The sequence below is a fragment of the Dendrobates tinctorius genome, unplaced genomic scaffold (genome assembly GCF_039654945.1).
Source record: "Dendrobates tinctorius isolate UK_male_01 unplaced genomic scaffold, ASM3965494v1 ptg000422l, whole genome shotgun sequence".
Classification (NCBI taxonomy): domain Eukaryota; kingdom Metazoa; phylum Chordata; class Amphibia; order Anura; family Dendrobatidae; genus Dendrobates; species Dendrobates tinctorius.
The window spans coordinates 390,846-413,089 of NW_027362086.1; the positions used below are offsets into that span (position 1 = coordinate 390,846).

At 43.8% G+C, this 22,244-nt stretch overlaps 1 protein-coding gene across 2 annotated transcripts in view; it reads right to left on the reverse strand.

Moving 5' to 3' along the window:
* Nucleotides 1-132: 132 nt before the first annotated feature.
* Nucleotides 133-22,244, reverse strand: part of CUNH1orf232 (chromosome unknown C1orf232 homolog) — a 48,089-nt gene continuing 25,977 nt past the window's right edge. For both annotated transcript variants that reach the window (XM_073564008.1, XM_073564009.1), the window contains 2 exons: nucleotides 827-930; nucleotides 133-738 (listed from right to left, as the gene is read on the reverse strand). In XM_073564008.1, the coding sequence (XP_073420109.1) occupies nucleotides 510-738; nucleotides 827-930 (333 nt within the window). In that variant the 3' untranslated portion in view covers nucleotides 133-509. The remainder of the gene's footprint in view (nucleotides 739-826; nucleotides 931-22,244) is intronic.

Below are 22,244 nucleotides of genomic sequence, written 5' to 3' on the forward strand. Positions count from 1 at the left end.
CATTTTATAGTTACACATATACAGTATGTTATAGATAGTAGAAAGAATCTATGGTCAAAAATGTGATACTGTTTGCCAGCTGGATTTTTTTTTATAAGGGGCTCAGAGTGGCTTAAGAAATAAAATAAACAATACTCACTCTCACCAATCCCTGCTACACCCATTCTGACACTTATCCTGGGATTTCTTGCATGTTGAGACAGAATGAAAACGTAGAGACCAGAGAAAACTACAGCTGAAGCAGCAGGGAATCTGTGAGGATGAGCATCGTCTTTTTATAGTTTTCTTTTTTTTAACCAATCTGAGGCCTTTGTAAAAAAATGTTCTTGCCTTTAGTTGAAAAAAATAGTCGCCTTTAGAAGCTACAAAAAATGGAGACAGGTGCAATTCCAACCCTGATTATATCACACAGTTCTGTTAGAGCAAAATCTGTTCAGCTTGGGTACAAGATGCTAAGATACGGAGTTCCTCAAGGAAGCATTTCTATATTTTCCTTTAGGTTCTAGTTCTTACTCATTCTTGCTTCTTAATTCCTCTAGTTTTTTAGTGAGGAAACTCCACTTAAACGGTGTCTCCTCTACATGCTGGGCTTCATTGCGTTCTTCTGGAGGCTCTGCCAGTACTCCTCTTGCTTCTGAGCGTTGAACAGTACTCTGTTGCCACCTGCTAGTGAATACATTCCAGAGTGCTGAGGAACTTTTCTGTGGATGGTTGTCTGAAGGTTTTGAAGATAGGGTCCTGCAGAAAAGCAGTAAACCTTGTCAGTGGTCCCAACTATTACCAACAATGATTTACCTTAATCATCTCCACACAAGTTGATAATTACTCTTCAGTTGTAACCTCCGGTTCTTGTTCAACTCTCCCATCTGTTCCTTGTTCTTCTTTACTGAACAACGAAGTTACAGTTTTCCAACCAAATGTTCCTTGAACCTGGAAACAATATGTACAGTACTGAAATATTCATCAATATATAATATATAGACGTCACACTAAACATCAATACCAACATTTCTGATTAAATGTTAAAATAACTCCTTATCTCTCTATCCTTTTTGTTCTGTTATATTCTTCTCTATGTACAAACTGTACGCTTTTTCACAGATAAAATTGTCTATAAAGTTTAATTGGAGACTGAAATTAAAAAGTAGAATAAGAATTAACACTTCCTCATGCTGAGCTGTAAATGTATAATATGTAAATGGTTATTCCAGTACAAAAGATCACAATTCAGCTCTAAATGTAGTCATTGGATTATAACACCTTCAAGTTATAGTCTGCTGTGCTATTCAGACATGTCAAGGCCGCCATACACATTAGACTAATGTTGGCCAAAGCCACCGTTACTAGTTGGATAGGCTGACAGTCTATATATGGTGCCTCTCATTCTATCGTCTGACAATCTGATGTGTTATAGGGCCCTCCCAGCTCTCTCTCAGCAGATATTGTCATGGTAGAGATTTTCAATTGCTGATTTTTTTTTCTCCTAGAACAAGGTTCCCCAACCTGTAGCTCAAGACACACGTGGCTCGTGGGCCTGTGATGTGTGACACACAACGGTCTGCCAGCTTGGTACATTAGCACGAGGTGTAGCAAACCGCAATTACGAGTAGATCTCTAAATGGTGCCTTTTGTGTGTAGCCCTCCACAGAAGAGCAGATCTGAATGGAGGTAGGATAGGAAACCCTGGAGCTTGGCATACTGCCTTGGTGTGATTTCAATGGAAAAGCTTGGGCTGTCATTATACTGGTAATAGGGGGCTCTGGGTGTCACTACTGTGAGTGGGGCACGAGCTGGATCTGGCTTGAGACCCTCTCTTAGAGCTGAATGTGGCTCTCAGAAAGGATGGGACCTCTGTCCTTTTAGGTAAGCTTGCCCTAGAAGAGTCTGCCAGTGGCTCTGTTATAGAGAACACAGGAGGGTTTGCTCAAGGTGAAACTCTATCTAAGATGTATTAGAGTTTGTTAGAAGTTTACAACAATGTGTTAATTTAAGTATACACTGATTACCTAAAATATGGAGCAGCAATATCTATTAAGCTGTGCCTGCAGATTTCAATCACAGGAAATCTATGACTCTACATTCTAAACAAAGGTCATTCAAATCAAAGGTACTTTTCATATAATTTGGTGCCAAATAAATCCAGCATATAGAAATCTCTGAGTGGGGCCTAATGTTTAAGTCACTGGATAGAGAGCTATAGACCAGGGTTCCCCAACTCCAGTCCTCAAGGCCCACCAACAGATCATGTTTTCAGGATTTCCTTAGTACTACTCAGGTGATAATTGCTTCACCTGTGCAATACAAAGGAAATCCTGAAAACATGACCTGTTGGTGGGCCTTGAGGACTGGAGTTGGGGAACCCTGCTATAGACCATTTATTTTTAACCTCTTCCATAATAGGCCAATTTTTGTTTTGCCAAAAAAGTCAAATGAGTTCATAGTTTCATGATTGAAAGAAAACAAAAATTTAATTGAGCACAACTTGTACCCTAAAATGTTGATTCATAATAAGGCAAAAAACCCACAAGGCAGATGCTAACTACCCCATATTAGCGGAAAAATTAATTTCCTGCTCTACATCCAGTAATCAGGCTAATTCCCTGGATCAGCGTCCCATCAGAGAATCTAGTACCATGACTATAATTTTATTGCTTTCAAGTAAGGCATCCAGACCCTCCTTGAACTTCTTTAGTAAGAATCACCATATGTGATTTATGATTAAAGGGGTTGTCCGGACTAGAATGACAAGTCTGCAGCCTCTCTGACAAGTGTAAGGAGCTGGTCTGCGCCCACTGGCCGTAAATATGCATATTACATACTTGACAGCCATTCCCGATGCAGACACCAGCAAATCCTCACAGCGCACGCTGGAAGCATTCACAAGTCTGCAGTCACACAGAATGACTGCAGACTTGTCATTTTAGATTGGACAACCCCTTTAAACTTTCTTAATGTTAGACATAGAAGACCAACCTTTGTCATCGATGTTAACCTAGTTGTAAAAAGATCATAAGAAAGATCTTGGCCTAAGTGTAGGACCTTACATTTATCTACATTAAATTTCAATTGCTATTTCTCTCCCCAAGCCTCCAGCTTATATAAATCCCTCTGTAGTATTAAATTATCCTCCTCTCTGTTGATTACCTTGCAGAATTTAGTATCATCTGCAAATATTGAAATTCTACTCTTTATGTCCTCTGCAAGGTCATTAATGAAGATATTAAAAAGGAGAGGACCCAATGCTGACCCTTGTGTTACACCACTGTTAATGGTGACCCAATCAGAATGTGCGCCATTTATTGTTTTCTATAACTGACCTAGTTGTTAATCAAATTATACAAATTTTCTCCTAATTTCATTGCACTAATTTTATGTACCAACATTTTTACTACACTGTATCAAATGTCTTTGGTAAGTCCAGATACACAACATGCATGGCCTACCCTGGTCCTTTCTAGAACATACCTCCTCATAGAAGTTGATCAGATTAGTCTGGTCTGATAGGACCAATCTGTCATAAACCCATGTTGATGTTGGGCATAATTCTTATTGTCATACCTCAGGAATAGCATCTTTTGGAAGCAGTAGAGGTTAAACTTACAAGCTTATCTATAATTTCCAGGCTCAGTTTTTAAACCCAATTTGAATATTGCACCACAATTGCTATTTGCCAGTCCTATGGTACAGAACCTCTTATTATGAAATCCTTGAATATTAGAAATAATGGTCTGTGTATATCACAGTACTTCATTCCTGCAGTACTTGGGGGTGTATGCCATCCAGGGCTGGTGATTTATCTATTTTAGTGGTTTTGAGGCGGCATCTGCTGGGTTAAGCAGGTAACATTTAATGGAAAATTTACATGTCGTCTGTCATGGGATTTCTTGTATAAATAAAGTAGAGAAGAAGGTGTTTAGTAGATTGGCATTTCCCTCATCCTTTTGTACTATTTCACCTAGATTATTTTTATGGGAGCCAACACTATCATTTTTGAGTCTAATCATATTGCTATAGCTTGTAGAGATTCACTCTTTCTGATAGGCATGAGCCCTTAGGTAGCGTTCACATAGGCAATACAGCTTAGTGCCAAACACGTGAAGTTTTTATTGCTTTCCACAGATTGCACAGCATCAAAAATAAACTCATAAAGATAAATCCCTAGCCTTGCCCAGGTACTAACTAAACAGAACAAACTCTGGCTACTCCACCACGGGTGAGCTATTCCCAGCTCAGCCGAACAATACAGCTATTGTCCATAGCAACCACTGATGTTTGTGGTTCTGTGCACACGACCTGTGCAGACTCTTCTCAGAGAGGAATTGTGCTGTCTCGCTCCAAGACACATCCAGACTGGTCAGCTTCCCTGAGCTGACTGACTTTGATCAACACCTAGCCTGTTTATATGCAGAGCTAACCAAGTGCACTACGCAAAGCCTGCAGAGCTAGGATTTAACCCTAGCCTACCTGACATTCCTGCAAGTTGAAGAATATTTTTGGATTATTCTTAATAATTACTTCTTCCTGATTCACTGCCTCATCGCTTTGCTTTATGAGGATATTTTTGGCTGCTTCCATTTTAGTTGCAGACTTATAACAAACCCCATCAATATTTTATTATTCTTTTTTTATTTATCTTATCTCCACCCATATGGATTCAACATTTTCATGTTCCTCACACTATCACACTGGAGGAGTAATAGTGAAGATTTTACACATAAGAAAACCCCTCCCCCTTATTTCTATATTCATTCCTGAACAGGCTATACATAGCTGTTGTTCAACCATGTCTCTGTTATCCACGATATCATCATTTTCTTCCATTGCCACTGTGATGGTGTGATATGTTATGTGGGTATCATTTTGTGTCTATTTATATTTTACGGATTTCCATAGTGTTCTCTGGTTGCCCTGTATCATTCCGTGTATTCCCCATATTGTCTAAAGCCTCAATTACCTTCCAAAAGTCTGATAATTGAATTAGCTCATTTACTGTCTGCAGCCTGACTGTATCTATGCCTCTTGATGAACCACCCCCTGTAGTGCCTTAATCCCCAAGGCACCTTTGTCAGGTTTGGGAGGCCTGAAAACCGCCCCAACCTGTCTGACTACCCCTGGACATAAGGAGGGGGCTGGGGAGGACAGGAGCTGTTCAAGTCAGACCCTGTGTGATGATGATCGTGTGAAGACAGCACGTCAGAGAGAAGGAGAAGCATATGGACCCATTTTATCCTCTGTCTGCTGGATTATTGGACTCTCATCTCCTTGGACATTCATCCTGTTACTGAACTACATTCGTGTTCTGGACTATTGTATACTCAGTGTGGTGGATTGTTCATGGACCTTTTAGTTTTGCCTATAATAAAGGTCTTGGGATTATTCACACTTCTCTCGCTCTGTTGATTGTGTGGTATCAGAGAAGGATCCCATGACAGCCATCTTCTACTTTCATTATTTAGGCCCAGGTCATTATCTAAACTATCCTCCTCAGCTATACAGTAATTGCCCTTCCCCAGTCCCCAGTTTAAATATTCTTCCAATGTTCTAGCCCTACTTTCCCCCAGCACAGCTGCACCCTCCCCGTTGAGGTGCAGCCCATCTCTAGGCTGGAGCCTGTAAGTAAGGCCGGGATCACACATGCAAGAAACTCGGATGAGTCTCGCATGTTAATACCCGGCACTGCCGATGGCACTCGGATTGGAGCGTGCGGCCACATACCAATACATGCAGCCACACGCTCCGCTCCTGAGTGCCGGTGGCAGTGCCGGGTATTAACATGCGAGACTCGTCCGAGTTTCTCGCATGTGTGATCCAGATCTAACAGAGAAGTCAGCCCACTAACCAATTTCTGAACCACTTAGGCTGGTTTCACATTTGCATTGGACAGAGCTGCGGAGGGCTGCGTACTTCCTCCGTTAAGCCCCGCCACTGCTGCACCTCTTCCATTCAGCTCTGCCTACGTCTGCATGCGTCATGCGTACCCAATGTTAAAGATAGGTACGCATGATGCATGCAGACATGGGTGGAGATGAATGGAAGAGGTGCGGCAGTGGGCGGGGCTTAATGTAGGACTTACGCAGCCCTCCGCAGCTCTGTCCAATGCAAATGTGAAACCAGCCTTATTTTTGCAGTATGAGTATAGTTTTGGCTAGGTCAATTCACTTTACAGTGTAATTACAGAAAATGGATTAATAATAATGATAACTAACAAGCAAATATGGCACGGTTTTGTATTTTTTTTGCATCCATTAGCCCTCTGTGTCTGTACTGTTACACACTTAACATTATGGCTGGTCCATACAATCAGGGCAATTGTTACCACCCACCTGTCATGTCTCCCCTTTTTCCTCAAAGATTGTAAGCTTGCGAGCAGGGCCCTCATTCCTCTTGCTATCTGTTATGATCTATGTGATTATTGTTATGCTGTAATGTCTATTGTCTGTACAGGTCCCCTCTGAAATGTAAAGTGCTGCGGAATATGTCGGCGCTATAGAAAGAAAATTTATTATTATTATTATTATTATGTTTTTCTTTGTGGTGCTCAGCTAAAATTGTATAAGTTTTCAAAAACTTGGTTAGAGTCACTATTTTCTAAGATCCATAACTTTTATATCTTTTCATCAATGGAGCTATTTAAGAACTTGTGTTTTTTGCGAGTTGAACAGTCATTTTTATTAGTACTACTTTGGGTGAATATGACTTTTTGATTGCTCTTTGCTCCATTTTTGTTAGCTTAGGTGACAGAAAAAAAAAATAATTCTGTGGTTTAGTTTTTATCCTTAACAGCATTTATTATATGTGTTGAATAATTTAACATTTTGAAAGATGTAACTTTTACAAATATGGGTATGCCAAATATGTCTATTTGCTATTTTTTTTTTGAGGGGGGGGGAGGGGGATTTGATCTTTATTTTTTGGAACTATATTTTTATTTTTTACACTTTTTTAGGCAATGGAGAAGATATATTGCAAGCGCGTTAAAGGGAACCTGTTAGCAGGATTGTGCACAGTAACCTACACACACTGTCAGGTTTGTGCCATTATACTGATTAAAATGATACCTTTGTTGATGAAATCTGTCCTGTGGTTGTTTAACCCCTTTCCAACACTGGACGTAAATTTGCGCCAACGTCGGACTCCCTCCCTTTGATGTGGGATCCGGCAGTGAGCCCACATCTTTCCCAGGACACGTCAGCTGTTTTGAACAGCTGACATGTGCCCGGCTATTAACCCGTTAGATGCCGCTGTCAAACGCTGCCGGTGGCATTTAACTCGCGCTTCCCGCCATCGGGCCGGAAGTCCGTCCACCAGTGACCCCGCATTTGCTGCTGTAGTTCCAGAGAGACCTGATATGCTGAACGCCGGATTTGGGGATGATCCTAGGTGTTCATGCGATGGGTGGCTGACTTTATCCTTCTGGGCTTGTTGCTGAACAAATCCTGAAGGGATGTAGGGTTGACCACAGTTGGGACCGTTGGTTTGACAAGAGCTGGTTGCAAACTTTGACATCCTTGATAGTCCCACCCGCCCGAGCCTGGGTGAGTATACCTGGGAAGGTCTCCGCCTCTCCCTCTTCCGGTAGATTGCATACGGGGAGGGTGCAGGCTTCCCACTCATGATGTGCATTCATGATGTTCATGTGTAAGGCCTTCCGCCTTCCCCTGGCATGGTCTAGGGTGGCCAGGTACGTTGCATTTAGCTGCTGGTGCACGAGGTATGGGTCATCCCAGGCCGCCTGAAGCTTATTCTGAGGTATGGGAACCAGTACCCATACCTTTTGACCCACCTAGTAGGTTCTCTCACAAGCATTCTGATCGTACCACTGCTTCTGGTTGGCCTGGGCTTGCATCATATTATTGTGCACCAACTGCACCATTGTCTGTATCTCGATGACCGCCGCTCCGGGAGTGGCCAAGTCTCCTTCCCAGTTCTCTTTCACCAGAGCCAGGTGCCCCCACACATCACCCATACAGAAGTTCATATGGGAAAAACACTACTGAGGCCTGTGGAACCTCCAGGTAGGAAATAGCAAGTGTGGGAGGTACCGCTCCCGGGCACTCCCGCGGGAATCAGCCAACATCTTAAGAATGTGCTTCAGGGAGCCACTGAACCATTCGCACAGGCCATTGGTTTGTGGGTGGTAAGGGCTGGTCACCAGATGTTGTACCTGTGTTTGCTTACAGAGGGACTCCATCAACTGCGACTTGAACTAGGTCCCCTGGTCATTGAACATTTCCTGGAGAAAACCCACTTGGGATAAAATCTCTAGCAAGGCAGTGGCCACCTTTTCGGCCAGAATGGCCGACAAGGCTACCTCTTCCGGGTACCGGATGGCATAGTCTACTATCGTCAGTACGAAGCTTTTTCCAGAGCTGCTGGACGTCGCCATCGAGCCCACCAAATCCACAGCCCCCCCGGGTCTCACTTCTGGAGAACTCTGTTGGACCATTATTCCATAAAGCCGTCCTTGGTCCCAGACCACCCGAGGTCTGAGTCCGAGAGAGGCTGTGCTGCCTGCTCCTTGAGAGCTTTCAGGCTGTTATCAATTTCCAATGCCACCTGAAACCCCTGACTGGACATGGCCAGAATAGACAAGAGGGACCTGTCTCCTCGCTTCCGTTTGACCTGGCAGCCACTTGGTCTGAAGGCGGAAAGCTGTCAAACCCCCGAGTGGCCCAAGGGGGTCTGGCGCTACCACTGCGTGTGACAGCGGCCAAGGCCGCTGCAACCACAGTTAGTGCCCACTTCTCCTCTCCTTCCGACCAAGTCATTAGTCCAGACTGACTAACCTGGCCCTCTGACATCCCAGTTGTGCAGGAACCCTGCAATAAGGTTTTACCTGGGAGCTATAACTCTCCTGGGATAGTCCTACCCTCAGTTACATGCTCCCCCTATGCAGCTGTCTGTCCCCTGTCTGGTCCTTCCTTGACAACCTCATAGGACAACTGGTACCAGCATGCCGGCTCACAGGACAACTGGTTAATCGCCTTAAAGGGAATCTTTCACCCATTTTTAGGGATATCTTTCACCCATTTTTAGGGATATCATGTAAAGATATCATTCAATTGTGTGTCACAAAAGGATTCTATTAGGACTTTTGATCCCCCCTGACCCCGTACCTTTGATGCATAAATGCCTTTTTTATCTCGGTTGAGATGTATGTAAATCGCCGCGGTCCGGTCCCATGGGCGGGGCTTATTTGCCTTCTCCTCCCCCCTCCCTGTCTTGCTCTACATATTTCTTCGTTCTTCTTCCTGCGTTCACGTAGTGTTTCCGTGCTTGCGCATTGAAAAGGCCTCCGGCGCTTGCACAGTATGCTTTGCCAAACTGTGGGCAAAGCATATAAACGGCACTGCGCATGCGCCGGTATTTTTCAGCATGCATCCGGAGTCCAGGAAGAGTGTCCTGCATGTGAAAACTTCCGGGGCATAGACCGCGCTGAAAAATACCGGCGCATGCGCAGTACCGATTATATGCTTTGCTCACAGTGCCTGAAACCTCTTCAAACGCAAGCATGGAAAAACAACCGCATCTGTGAGATTCACCTATTCCCTTTAAGAGCACACTAGACAATACACTATATACATGATGGTTATACATATTCAATGGTCATATATGCAAATACAATAGTGGTAGAACAAGGTATGCAGAATAAGAGTCAGTAAACAGTCAGATGAAAGGCCTGGCTTAGGGGGGTGGGGCTGCCACATGGGAGGCTTGTGGCCCCCTCTGCACCATGGCTTTTCCCCACACAATATGCTGTTGTGACCTCCTCAGACAAAAAGCAATATGCCATGCTTTACATGAGCACTTAACCTCTTTGGATCACTGGATGCTTTACCAGAGGCAACCAAACCTGGTGACTGATTATTTTGAGTCCGGGGCGAAACAGGCAGAAGGAATTGTCATCATGGAGAGGTCAGGCCAGGAAGGAACTGGGGAGCAGTCTAGGACGGTCCGGTCCGGGCATGTACTGCACAGAAGTTACAGCCAAGACCGGGAAACGTGAGGAACCAAGTGAATATCATGATGTGCCAACTGTGGATGTAACGTGTGAAGCATTAAGTAAAGAGAATGTTCAAGTTAACCTGGACTGTGTCTCCGTTATTGGGGGTCGCCTGAAGGAGGGACCATCGTCGCCTGGGAAGTGCCCAGGGAAATCTTGATTTGGAGATGCAGGTATGCTGAAGAGAAGAACACAGTTTTCTGTAGGGGAAGGACTGGACATCGATATTACAGCATCGCAGGTCACGACTACAGTCCTGTCCCTCCCTTACATTTACACTACATGACCAATTTGACGAATTCCATTTAAGATGAAAATAACCAATATATAACCAACTTAATGAAGTCCTTTTGAGTTCAATCACAACATCACGGCTTTCATTATAAATAGCAGTCATGATGTCTAGTGTTAATAGAGCTGTAAGGTCGTGTCTGGACACATAGTGGATGGAAGATATGTATCACAGAGATACATGTTCTCTATGATATCAACCTGGAGTAATGCTCTAGTGCACATAGTACTAAGAGGGATTAATTGGCCATGTTAGGGCCAGCCCTAATTGTGAGCAGCTGAAGCGTTAGGGCGGGTAGGCTGCCTACCTCATCTCCACCCTTAGGTGTGGTTCACATTCTAAAATGGGACCTGCTTATCTGACACATGGTTCTATGTATAGAGGTGGGTAGATCTCCTGGATGGTGTGGTTCTGAAAAAGGACTAAGAAGCTGGACTCTAAGCCAAGTGAGTGAACTGGCACTATTGTTTGGACTGTTTACTTTATGTTTCACTTTGTGGCTAACAAAGGTTGTATTTGAGCTCTCCTATGATGTGGTTTATGAGGACTGAAATATACCATCTGGACTTAAAATAGAAATGGTTCATATGATACCTCAGATTGCTCCCAAGTGCATAGCATTGTTACATTTGGTGGAGAATGCAGGCAGCGTTCCCAGGGAACACGTGTGATTGTCTCAAAAGTACTGCATTTCTTGGTTGAAGGTGGCTATAAGCCAGGGCGAAACCTCAGACAGCATAGAGGATCTGATTAAACACCTGGTGCAAGCCCAGCAACAGCAACACCTGGCACAACAGGAGAAAAATACGCAACAGTTCCAGCAGCACCACCAGCAACACCTGGCACAACAGGAGAAAAATACGCAACACTTCCAGCAGCACCACCAGCAACAGCTCTAACAACGGCAGCAACAGCTGCAGCAGCAACTAAACCAGCACCGACAACAGTAGCAGATTGAATTACTCACAGAGCTTTGTGGCATGACACTAGCTCCAACTCCAAGGTCAACTGATGATTTCTCTGTTCAGAAGGTGGTGAGGAGAGCCTTGCAGAAAATGAACCAGGGTAACAACAGAAAGGCCTTTTCAACAATGTTTGAACGAATTGCCGATATGGAGAAACTCCTGCCAAAGCAGTGGGAGGAAGTCTTGAAGCCATACTTAATGGAGGTACTTCAAAAGGCCTACTATGATTTAGCCTTACAGGATACCAAAGAATATGCAAAATTGGAAGCAGAATTTTTGGCGTGATTGGGGGTGCCAATGACTGTTTGGGCACAACGGGTCTACTGCTGGGCATATCACCATGGAAAAATCCCCTCGCTTCCAAATGTTTGATCTGTTGCCCTTCAACCAAAAGTGGTTGCAGCCGGAGTCCTCTACCCCAGTGCAGATAGTGGAGTGAGTTGCAATGGATTGGTTTTTGCTCTCACTTCCGAGGTCGAAGCAAAATTCAGTTGCCCAGGGAGATAATTGGAATGCCAATTACAGGTTGGACTTCTACCGGATTCTCTCTGTTTGTACTCCTGTTTGGCCAACATCCGAAGGGTCTCCTTGATATAGCAAAGAAAACCTGGGAAGCCGACATCAAGCCCCATCAAAGCATCATGAAGCACGTCACTCAGATGCAGGAGAGGGTTGCAAAAGTAATGCCCATTGTAAAGGAACATCTACTCCAGACCCAAGAGGCTCAATCTTGGGTCTACAACCTATCAGCCAGGGTGAGATAGTTCAGTCCTATAGTAGACAGTGCATTTTTGGCCAAATGGCAAGGGCCCTATGAGGTGGTAGAAAATCTAGATCTAGAATTGGATATTGTAGCTGTAGAAAAACAGCAGCATCAGGAATTGCTGCAGCAGAACCAGGACCCGTTCTCAGATTTACTGGGGTATACAGATGTCATAGAACACGATGTTCTGATGGAAACTCTTGTGCGGGTGAACTTGAAGCTTCACTAATTTCCCAAGGCCTGCCAAAAACTCTCCAAGAAAGTGAAGCTCATACTGAATCTAAGAGTCAGTGAGGAATCTAAGAGCGGGTGATCTAGTCTCATTGTCCTTGTTCCAAAACCCGATGAAGAATGGAGATTATGTAATGACTAGAAATAAGCCCGATACTATTGCATCGGGAGTGCGGTGAAATTAACATCCGCCGGGGGGGCTCAGCCAATGAGCGGTGCCGCGTGGGATTTGAATGCATGCATGGCCCTCTCACCCCCCTATACTGGTATGCATGGTCCTCTCACCTACCTATCCTGGTATGCATGTTCCCCTCACCCCCCCAATCCTGATATGCATGGTCGCCCCTCATCCCTATCCTGGTATGCATGGTCCCCTCACCCCCAATCCTGGTGTGCATGGTCCTCTCACCCCCCTATCCTGGTATGCATGGTCCCCTCACCCCCTATCCTGGTATGCATGGTCCTCTCACCCCCCTATCCTGGTATGCATGGTCCTCTCACCCCCTATCCTGGTATGCATGGTCCTCTCACCCCCAGTCCTGATATGCATGGTCCCTGAACCACCCTATCCTGGTATGCATGGTCCTCTCACCCCCCCTATCCTGATATGCATGGTCCCCTCACCCCCTATCCTGGTATGCATGGTCCTCTCACCCCCAATCCTGATATGCATGGTCCTCTCACACCCCAATCCTGATATGCATGGTCCTCTCACCCCCCTTTCCTGATATGCATGGTTCTCTCACCCCCCCAATCCTGGAATGCATGGCCCTCTCACCCCCCTATCCTAGTATGCAAGCTACCTCTCACCCCCCTATCCTGATATGTATGGTTCTCTCACCCCTATTAAACTGCACACATACAAAAATAACAAAACATTTATTCTCACCTTTCTTCCCTGTGCTCCAGTGCTGTCACATTCTTCCGGAGTGTGGGGGAGGAGGGTGGCGTCGGAATACGCGCATGCCCATACCGCGCTGTCCGGCGCCATTTTGCTGAAAGCACACTGCAAATGTGTCTTCAGTTAAATGGCGCCGGATAGCACTATGCGCATGCGCGATTCCGACACCGCACTCCTGCCCCGTTCTCCGGTGAGAAGAGAAGCGCCGCGACAGCGCTCCTCCCGGTCAGGTAAGTATGTAATCCCCCGCCCCACCGGCTGAGCCAATGAGCGGTGCCGCTTGGGATTTGAACCCCCTGCCAAGCCTCAGCCGGCAGGAGGCTCAGCCAATGAGCAGAGCCGCGTGGCTTGGCGGGGGGATTCAAATCCCGTGCGGCAACGCACACTGGCTCAGTCGGTGGGGAGGGGAATTTGAATCCCGCGCCACTCATTGAATCCCAGACGCCATATCAGAATACCAATAACTTGGGTGTTTCAATGTGGCGGTGAAGTTTTTGTTACAGCTTCTGGCTGCGGTGGATTGTGGGATAGCGACACAATCGCCGGAAGTTGTGACTTAGCCGATTGCCAATTATATATTAGATTATCGGAAGCTGAACAAAGTCTCCAGGTTTGACACATATCGGATGCAGCGTGTCGATGAGCTGACAGAGACTTGGGCAGGCAAGATACATAAACACCTTGCATTTAACAAACGGATAATAATATGTTACATCTATATCACAAAGCTGATTTACTTTGTTTTCATTGTATTCTGATAATCTTTATTCCCTTATCCAAGTTAAGCCCTTTCTGGGAATCTGCCGAACACCTCCTCCTCCCAGGCCCGGGTTCGCAGCATTGCCCCACTCCTGCAGTCGCCGCCGCTAGCCGTGACCCTTCCTTCGGGGACTCCGCTCCACCGCAGCGGCCCCCCTCCACGTTAAGCAACATTAGGATTATAAGATGCACTCCCATTTTCCCAAAAAAATTGGGAGAAAATAGTGTATCTTATAAACCGAAAAATAAGGTAAGTATTCCAGATCAGCATCCGTTCAGGAAAAAAAAGTACGGTAAGTTCTATGTAGTTATACAGTGCTGGACAGCCAAGTACTGACCACATAGTAGTAGTGTAAAGTTATCATGTGGTGACAACAATCATGGATCCCCTTACCACCTATTTGTCATTATTTTTATTTATTTCTATGCTGGTTTTTATTTCATTAATTCCACTGAAACATGGAATCATAGTTTTCCCTACTGCAGATCTACCAATTCTCTATATGCTGAGCTGTGTGTAACCCCCTCCAATACCACTGAGTGACAGCTTTCTGTGTACACTGTAGTTTAGCAGAAAGCTGCTAATCAGTGGTGGGGGTGGCGTTATACAGAACAGGAGAACTACTTGGTGCGAGATAACTAGTCCTCTAGTGATAATCCACACAGATTCTATTGAAACAACAAGCAGCCTAGTAAGTGACATACTACAGGAATCAGGGTCTCTGTCTCTACATTATGCTGCTCTAAGATTAAATAGCAAACATTATCTGACAGATTCCCTTTAAAAATAAAAGTATAACTCAATCCCATGGTTATCATGTCATATGGTAGATATTTAAGTAATTATGTATATAGGGAGAAAGCCGTGCCTAGTGCAATTACACAACTTCTCCCAGGTAGAAACACCACTTCTATGAAGATATTTTGCACATGGTTCTGTTTGTCAATAACAAGTTAGCTGGACCACAGTTGGGTCAAACACACTAATAAACTACATCAGCAGAGACGAACCTAGCAAACCAAACATGGAAGGTCAGGAATTGTTAACAGGGATTTAGGAACCAGAAGGCACAATACACCAGAGGTAGAGACAAACCAAAGACACACTCCGAAGAACTACCAACCGCAACACTGAAGTGCAACTGCATAATCAGCAGTGAGAAAGAGGATATGGCGGTTTTAAACATCCCTCTCATGGATCACCTGACACCGCTGAGGCAACGCTTGATCTCCACCCTCTGCACAGAGAGACAGAGGAAGGGCGAGGAGGGCAGAGAGAAAGGAACCTCACATCACATACCTGTACCAGGAGACACAGCGTCCCATATCTCCTGGGACCCCTGAATAGAGTCAGCACTGGAAGCCTCCCAATTACACCATGTCCTGTGACCGATCACTTGGAATGGAGTACACGGGCAATGTGGGGCCTGCGCCGACCGCACCACCTAAAGGTGACACCCCACCCCTTCCTAACTGCTTGACAGCAACCAGCATTTTAATTTGTATTTTATAAATCAATAGTACACAAGAAATAAGCAATATTGTAATATATTTTATCAGAGACATCTGCTTCTTTCTCCTCCTAAATTGATCTTTTGCTCTCCATTTATGGGAAAAGCTGTAAAATCTGTATTCAGTGATTTTCCCATTACTGAGATAGGAGGTGGCAGTAGTTATTCATAAGATTCTAAGAAGAGGGGAGGGTGGAGGAGCAAGGAGCAAGAGGCAAGTTGTTTCCTGACACACTTCATTTTGTTACTATACATTTAATGTGTAACTGCCATTTCTGAATGACTTTGTTTCCTCTAGCTCCTCACTTCTACTCCCCCTTTTCCTTTCTATAGAATCCTATAAGCACCAACTGCCATCTCCTATGTCAGTAATGGAAAAGTCTGTCTTCCCTGAATACAGATTTTACCTGTGAATTAAGAAACAATCCAATAAACAATACAAGAGAAGAAAGATGGATTTAATTAAATTTTCTTATTTTCATGTGGACTAATGATTTCTAAATTAAAAATTACACATGCACTCACAGCTGATAAAGCATACATGTGTAATGGAGGGTTGGGCTGTATAGCTGTTGGCAAAAAAAACATTCAGCCAACAGTCTAATGTACTGTATATGGTGGCCCCTGACAAATGATGGCAGGGGGATAGGGATCCTGCATGTCCTATTTTGGATTGCTGACCCTTTTGTTCTCCCTATGATAAGCCGTCACCAGAGATGTCTGTCAGTGACTCTCATAGAGAACACACGTTTGCCAGCTGAATGCTCCTGTGTATGGGAGAGTTGGGCGAGAGAGATGCCAGCCAAATGATCAGTCAGACCATCATTTGACTGACAGTCATCTAAGGTTTATGAGGGGCCTTATGGAGGCAAACGTTCAGTGCTTGAGGTTATATGGAAACTAGTCACCTAACTCAGATTTTAGAAAACTTATGAACGTCAGGGTGTACAAATATCTTTTTTAAATTAGAGAGAGTGATTCACTGCTGATTTCCAACCCAAAATTGTATGAAGACTGTTTGGGACATTAGCTAGCCACACATTTCAGAGTAATAAGCAAGGACTTTGTAAAATACTGTTTCTATCTGCAGTAACTGAGCACTGTTTTGGGCCATACATGGTGGCTTAGTGGTTAGCACTATGGCGTTGCAATGCTGGGGTCAAATCCCACAAAGGGTAACATCATAAAGAAGTTTGTATGTTCTCCCTGTGTTTCTGTGGGTTTTCTCTAGTTTTCTCCAAAGACATACTGATAGAGAATTTAGATTGTGAGCCCCAATGTGGTGATGATGAAGTCTGTAAAGTGTTGCGAAATATGATGTAAGTCAGATAAATAAAGCAGGACTGGAGAGTCTTCTGTAGTAAATGTGCCGGAATTTGAATACCTGGGCCCTGTGTAACGGTCTTAGCAGCCCTATGAGAGTAGAAAAGGTTCCCATGCCCTCATGCCAGTGCAATGTAGCTGTTCTGTACCGTATGTCTGATGTAAGATATATAACTGTGTTGCCATCTCAAAATAACTGAAGGAAGTAAGTATGGGAATCTCCAAAGCCAACTCCCATTGATCATTGGACATGACCTCAACCTTTGCCTCCTTATTGCCCCTAGCTTATGCTTAGGCTGCTTCAGTACTAGCAAGACACTGTATAAGAAAGAAATATGCACAGATGATGGGGGGGTCCAATAACACCTTAACTATCAGGAAATTTTAGAGCACTTCATGCTTCCCTCTGCCGACAAGATTTTTGTAGTTGGAAATTTCATTCTCCAGCAGGACTTGGCACCTGTCCACACTGCCAAAATTACCTATGCCTGGTTTAAAAACAACAGTATCACTGTGCTTGATTGGCCAGCAAACTCGCCTGACCTTAACCTCATAGAGAATCTATGGGGTACTGTCAAGAGGAAGATGAGAGATACCACAACCAACAATGCAGATGAGCTGATGACTGCTATCAAAGCAACCTGGGCTTCCATAACACCTCAGCAGTGTTACAGGCTGATCGCCTCCATGCCACGCCAAACTGATGCAGTAATTGATGCAAAAGGAGCCCCGAAGTATTGAGTGCATTTACTGAACATAGATTTCTGTAGGGCAACATTTCAGATTTTAAAATCAGTTTTTCAAGATGGTGTTATAAAGTATTCTAATTTACTGAAATAATGACTTTTGTGTTTTCATTGGCTGTAAGCCATAATCATCAACATTAACAGAAATAAACACGAAATAGATCACTCTGTTTGTAATGACTCTATATAATACATGAGTTTCACTTTTTGTTTTGAAGAACTGAAATAAATTAACTTTTTGATGATATTCTAATTTTGTGAGAAGCAACTGTATCTTAAAGATAATTTGTGAACCTGGACTACTCAGGAAGAGCAGTTCTCTGTTTTAACAGTATAAGATATGTTGACTGTTCAATGACTCCTTTTAATTTTATAATTAGAAATAAAAACTTTTCTTAACCACTTGCTGATGTGTGACGTAATAGTAATGACACGTCAGGTTCCGCAGTAAGGAGAGGGCTCAATATCTGTGCCCACAACGTACCTGGGAGATGGTGGCTGTGCTACACAGTGGACATCTTCCTGTAACTGTTGTTTCAATCACTGCTGTTAAACCCTTTAACTGACACGTTCAATCACTGACAGTGGCATTTAAATAGCGCGATCACCGATGTGCACGTGCATGCCATAAATGTCTGAGTGAGAATTTAAGAAGATGAAAACCACTGAATAAACCTGCACCACAGCATGGCATTTTAACTCTTGGATAATCTCTTAATATTTCATTTGGAAATCGATTATGCAAAAAAGTTTAGTTACTCTTTAATGAATTTGGCATATCGTACCAGCAAACTTTTGATCAGGATGCATAGTGAACACCAGTCTTGATGAATTTCCCATTTGACTACGGTATTTAAATTAGATGATTTTTGCACATTTTTTACTGTTATTTTGATGCAGCGACCACACTTGTGGCAAATAATGTGACAAAATATAAAAATAGACTCCTAGTTTGGTTTGCTCTGCTGTTAAAATGTATGGAAATACCATGCACCAGGCCAATGAAGTTATGGATGTATGTGAGCCTTAAAAATGATTTCCAAAGATCACCAAACAATTGGGTATGAATCATTCTACTTTTGGAGATCATGTACAAGAGGAATAAATGGCAAACTGCTAGGGCCTTCACAACAAGGTTCCACAAATTAGAGCAGGTAAGCCAAGCAGAAATCTTTAGGCTAGGGGTCCTAAACCTGTGGCTCACGGGCCCATGATGTTTGGCTCACGATTGCCTGCCAGCTTGGTGCATTAGCACCAGGTCTAGCAAGCAACTACGAAGAGCATGTCTCCAGATGGTGAATTTTGTGGGTACAGAAGAGCAGATCTGAATGTCCATATTCTGGCCTTGGAAGCTGGGATTTAATTTAAAGAGAACCTGTCATCAGGATTGTGCACAGTAACCTACAGACTGTGTCAGGTCGGCACCGTTACACTGATTAAAATGATACCTTAGTTGATGAAATCCATCAATTAATTTTTATTTTCAGTTTTGAACCGGCGCCATCTTAGTGGAGACAAGTTTTTTTTTCCTGTAGCAAGATGGTGCGGCTGGCGCCATTTTCAAACTGATTTATTTTTCTACAAATTTATGGACACCATAAAAAAAAAAATTAAATGCACTTTACAGATGCAATCATGGTGCAACGCAGGCACCGACATCTGCCTGCAGAATGAGATTTCTTCTTTTTTTTAAATATACAGTATATAATATTCAGTATGTAAAATGGGGGGCAGGTCAGTGAGGGATTAGTGACCTGTTAGAAGCCATACAGATGAATAGCCAATCAGAGCACCACAAGTCCCAAGGGTAACAGGACCCCAAAAGTTATTGTGCAATTTGTCCTGAGTATGCCGATACCCCACATGTGGGGCTAAACCACTATTTGGGCGCATGGCAGAGCTCGGAAGGGAAGCAGCGCCATTTGACTTTTTGTGGCTGGAATTGAGATTGGATGCCATGCCGCGTTTGGAAAGCCCCTGATGTGCCTAAACAGTGGAAACCCCCCAAAAATGACAACATTTTGGAAACTAGACCCCCCAAGGAACTTATCTAGATGTGTGGTGAGCACTTTGAACCCCCACGGAACAGAAGTTTATAACGCCCGGACGTGAAAATAAAAAAAATTATATTTTTTCCACAAACATGATCTTTTAGTCCCCAATTTTTTCATTTTCCTAAGGGTAAAAGGAGAAATTGGACCCCAAAAGTTTTTGTACAATTTGTCCTGAGTACGCTGATATCCCATATGTGGGAGAAAACTACTGTATGGGCACACATCGGGGCTCGGAAGGGAAGGATCCATGGAAGCGTTCTAGAATTATTACCTCATAAAGGGACAGTGGTCAGAATTGTACAAATTGGCCCGGGCATTAACATGCAAACCACCCTTGGGAGTAAAGGGGTTAAAAAGCGTCTTTTAGCATATGACAGCTCCCAAATATAAAAACCCGCTATAAATAGTAAATCAAACCCCCTTTTATCACCCCCTTAGTTAGGGAAAAATAATAAAATTAAAAAATACATATATTTATTTCCATTTTCCCATTATGGTTAGGGCTAGGGTTAGGGCTAGGGTTACGGCTAGGGTTAGGGCTGAGATTAGGGTTAGGGGTGTGTTGGGGTTAGGGTTGGAGTTAGAATTGGGGGGTTTCCACTGTTTGGGCACATCAGGGGCTCTCCAAACGCAACATGGCTTCTGATCACAATTCCAGCCAATTCTGCATTGAAAAAGTCAAACGGTGCTCCTTCCCTTCCAAGCTCTGCCATGGACCAAACAGTGGTTTACCCCCACATATGGGGTATCATCCTACTTGGGACAAATTGGACAACAACTTTTGGGGTCCAATTTCTCCTGTTACCCTTGGGAAAATTAAAAATTGGGGGCAAAAATATCATTTTTGTGGAAAAAAATATGATTTTTTTATTTTTATGGCTCTACGTTATAAACTTCTGTGAAGCACTTGGAGATTCAAAGTGCTCACCACACATCTAGATAAGTTCCTTGGGGTGTCTCATTTCCAAAATGGGGTCACTTATGGGGGTTTCCACAGTTTAGGCATGTTTGATCGCAGTGTGCCAGGGGCTAACGTGCCCGGGGCGGTCCGTGACCGTCCCTGACACATAGTGCCGGGTGTCAACTGTGATAATCAGCTGACACCCAGCTGTGATCAGCGGCGCTCCCCCCGGGGGCGCCACTGATCGTGATAACGTACTATCCTGTCCCCAGCCATAGAGGCCCGGGTACCGTGGACGGGATAGTACGTCAGATGTCAGAAAGGGGTTAAATCATAATGACAACCCAAAACATCCAAATGAACCTGATCATAAGTTTACATACCCCATTTCTTAATACCGTGTATCGCCCTCTCTAACATCAATGACAGCTTGAAGTCTTTTGTGGTAGTTGTGGATGAGGTTCTTTATTTTCTCAGATGTTAAAGCTGCCCACTCTTCTTGGCAAAAAGCCTCCAGTTCCTGTAAACTCCTGGGCTGTCTAGCATGAACTGTACGCTTGAGATCTCCCCAGAGAGGCTCAATGATATTGAGGTCAGGAGACTGAGATAGCCACTCCAGAACTTTCACTTTGTTCTGCTGTAGCCAATGACAGGATGACTTGGCCTTGTGTTTTGGATCGTTGTCATGTTGGAATGTCCAAGTACGTCCCATGCGCAGCTTCCGGGCTGATGATTACAATTGTGCCTCCAGTATTTCATGATAATGTGCTGCATTCATCTTTCCTTCAACCTTGACCAAGTTTCCTGTGCCTTCGTAGCTCACACATCCCCAAAACATCAGCGATCCACCTCCGTGCTTTACAGTAGGAATGGTATTCCTTTCATCATAGGCCTTGTTGACTTCTCTCCAAATGTAACATTTATGGTTGTGACCAAAAAGTTCAATTTTGGACTCATCACTCCACATTACCTTGTTCCAGAAGTTTTAAGGGTTGTCTCTGTGCTGTTTTGTATATTGTAGGCGAGATACTTTGTGGCATTTGCGCAGTAATGGCTTTCTTCTGGCGACATGAACATGCAGCCCATTTTTCTTCAAGTGCCTTCTTATTATGCATCTTGAAGCAGCCACACCACTAGTTTTGAGAGAGTTCAGTATTTCAGCTGATGTTATTTGTGGGTTAATCTTTGCATCCTGAACAATTTTCCTGGCAGTTGTGGACGAAATTTTTGTTGGTCTACCTGAATGTGGTTTTGTTATTACAGAGTGCATGATTTTCCATTTGTTAATCACAGTTTGAATGCTGCTGACTTGCATTATCAATTCCTTGGATATCTTTTTATATCCCTTTCCTGTTTTATACAGTTCAACCACCTTTTCCCATAGATCCGTTGACAATTCTTTTGCTTTCCCCATGACTCACAATCCAGAAACGTCAGTGGCTGGATGAAAGATGCAAGACTCTGTCTGGATCCCAGAAACTCACTCAGCTTTTATGCACACACACTGATTACAAGCAAACAGGTCACAGGTGAGGATGTTACCTTTAGTAGCCAGTCAAACCCATTTGTGTCTTCTGTGCATGATATCAGGCCAAAATCACCAGTGTATGTAAACTTTGATCAGGGTAATTTGGATGTTTTGGGTTGTCATTATGATTTAAACAGAGAAAGCACAGTACTTTGACAATAAATGGCTTCACCCAACGACTAACCATGAGTGGAGAAAAAGTTTTGGTGTTATTATTCATATTCTCTAAAAAAAGGCCAAGACAGCAAAAATTCTGCTGGGGTATGT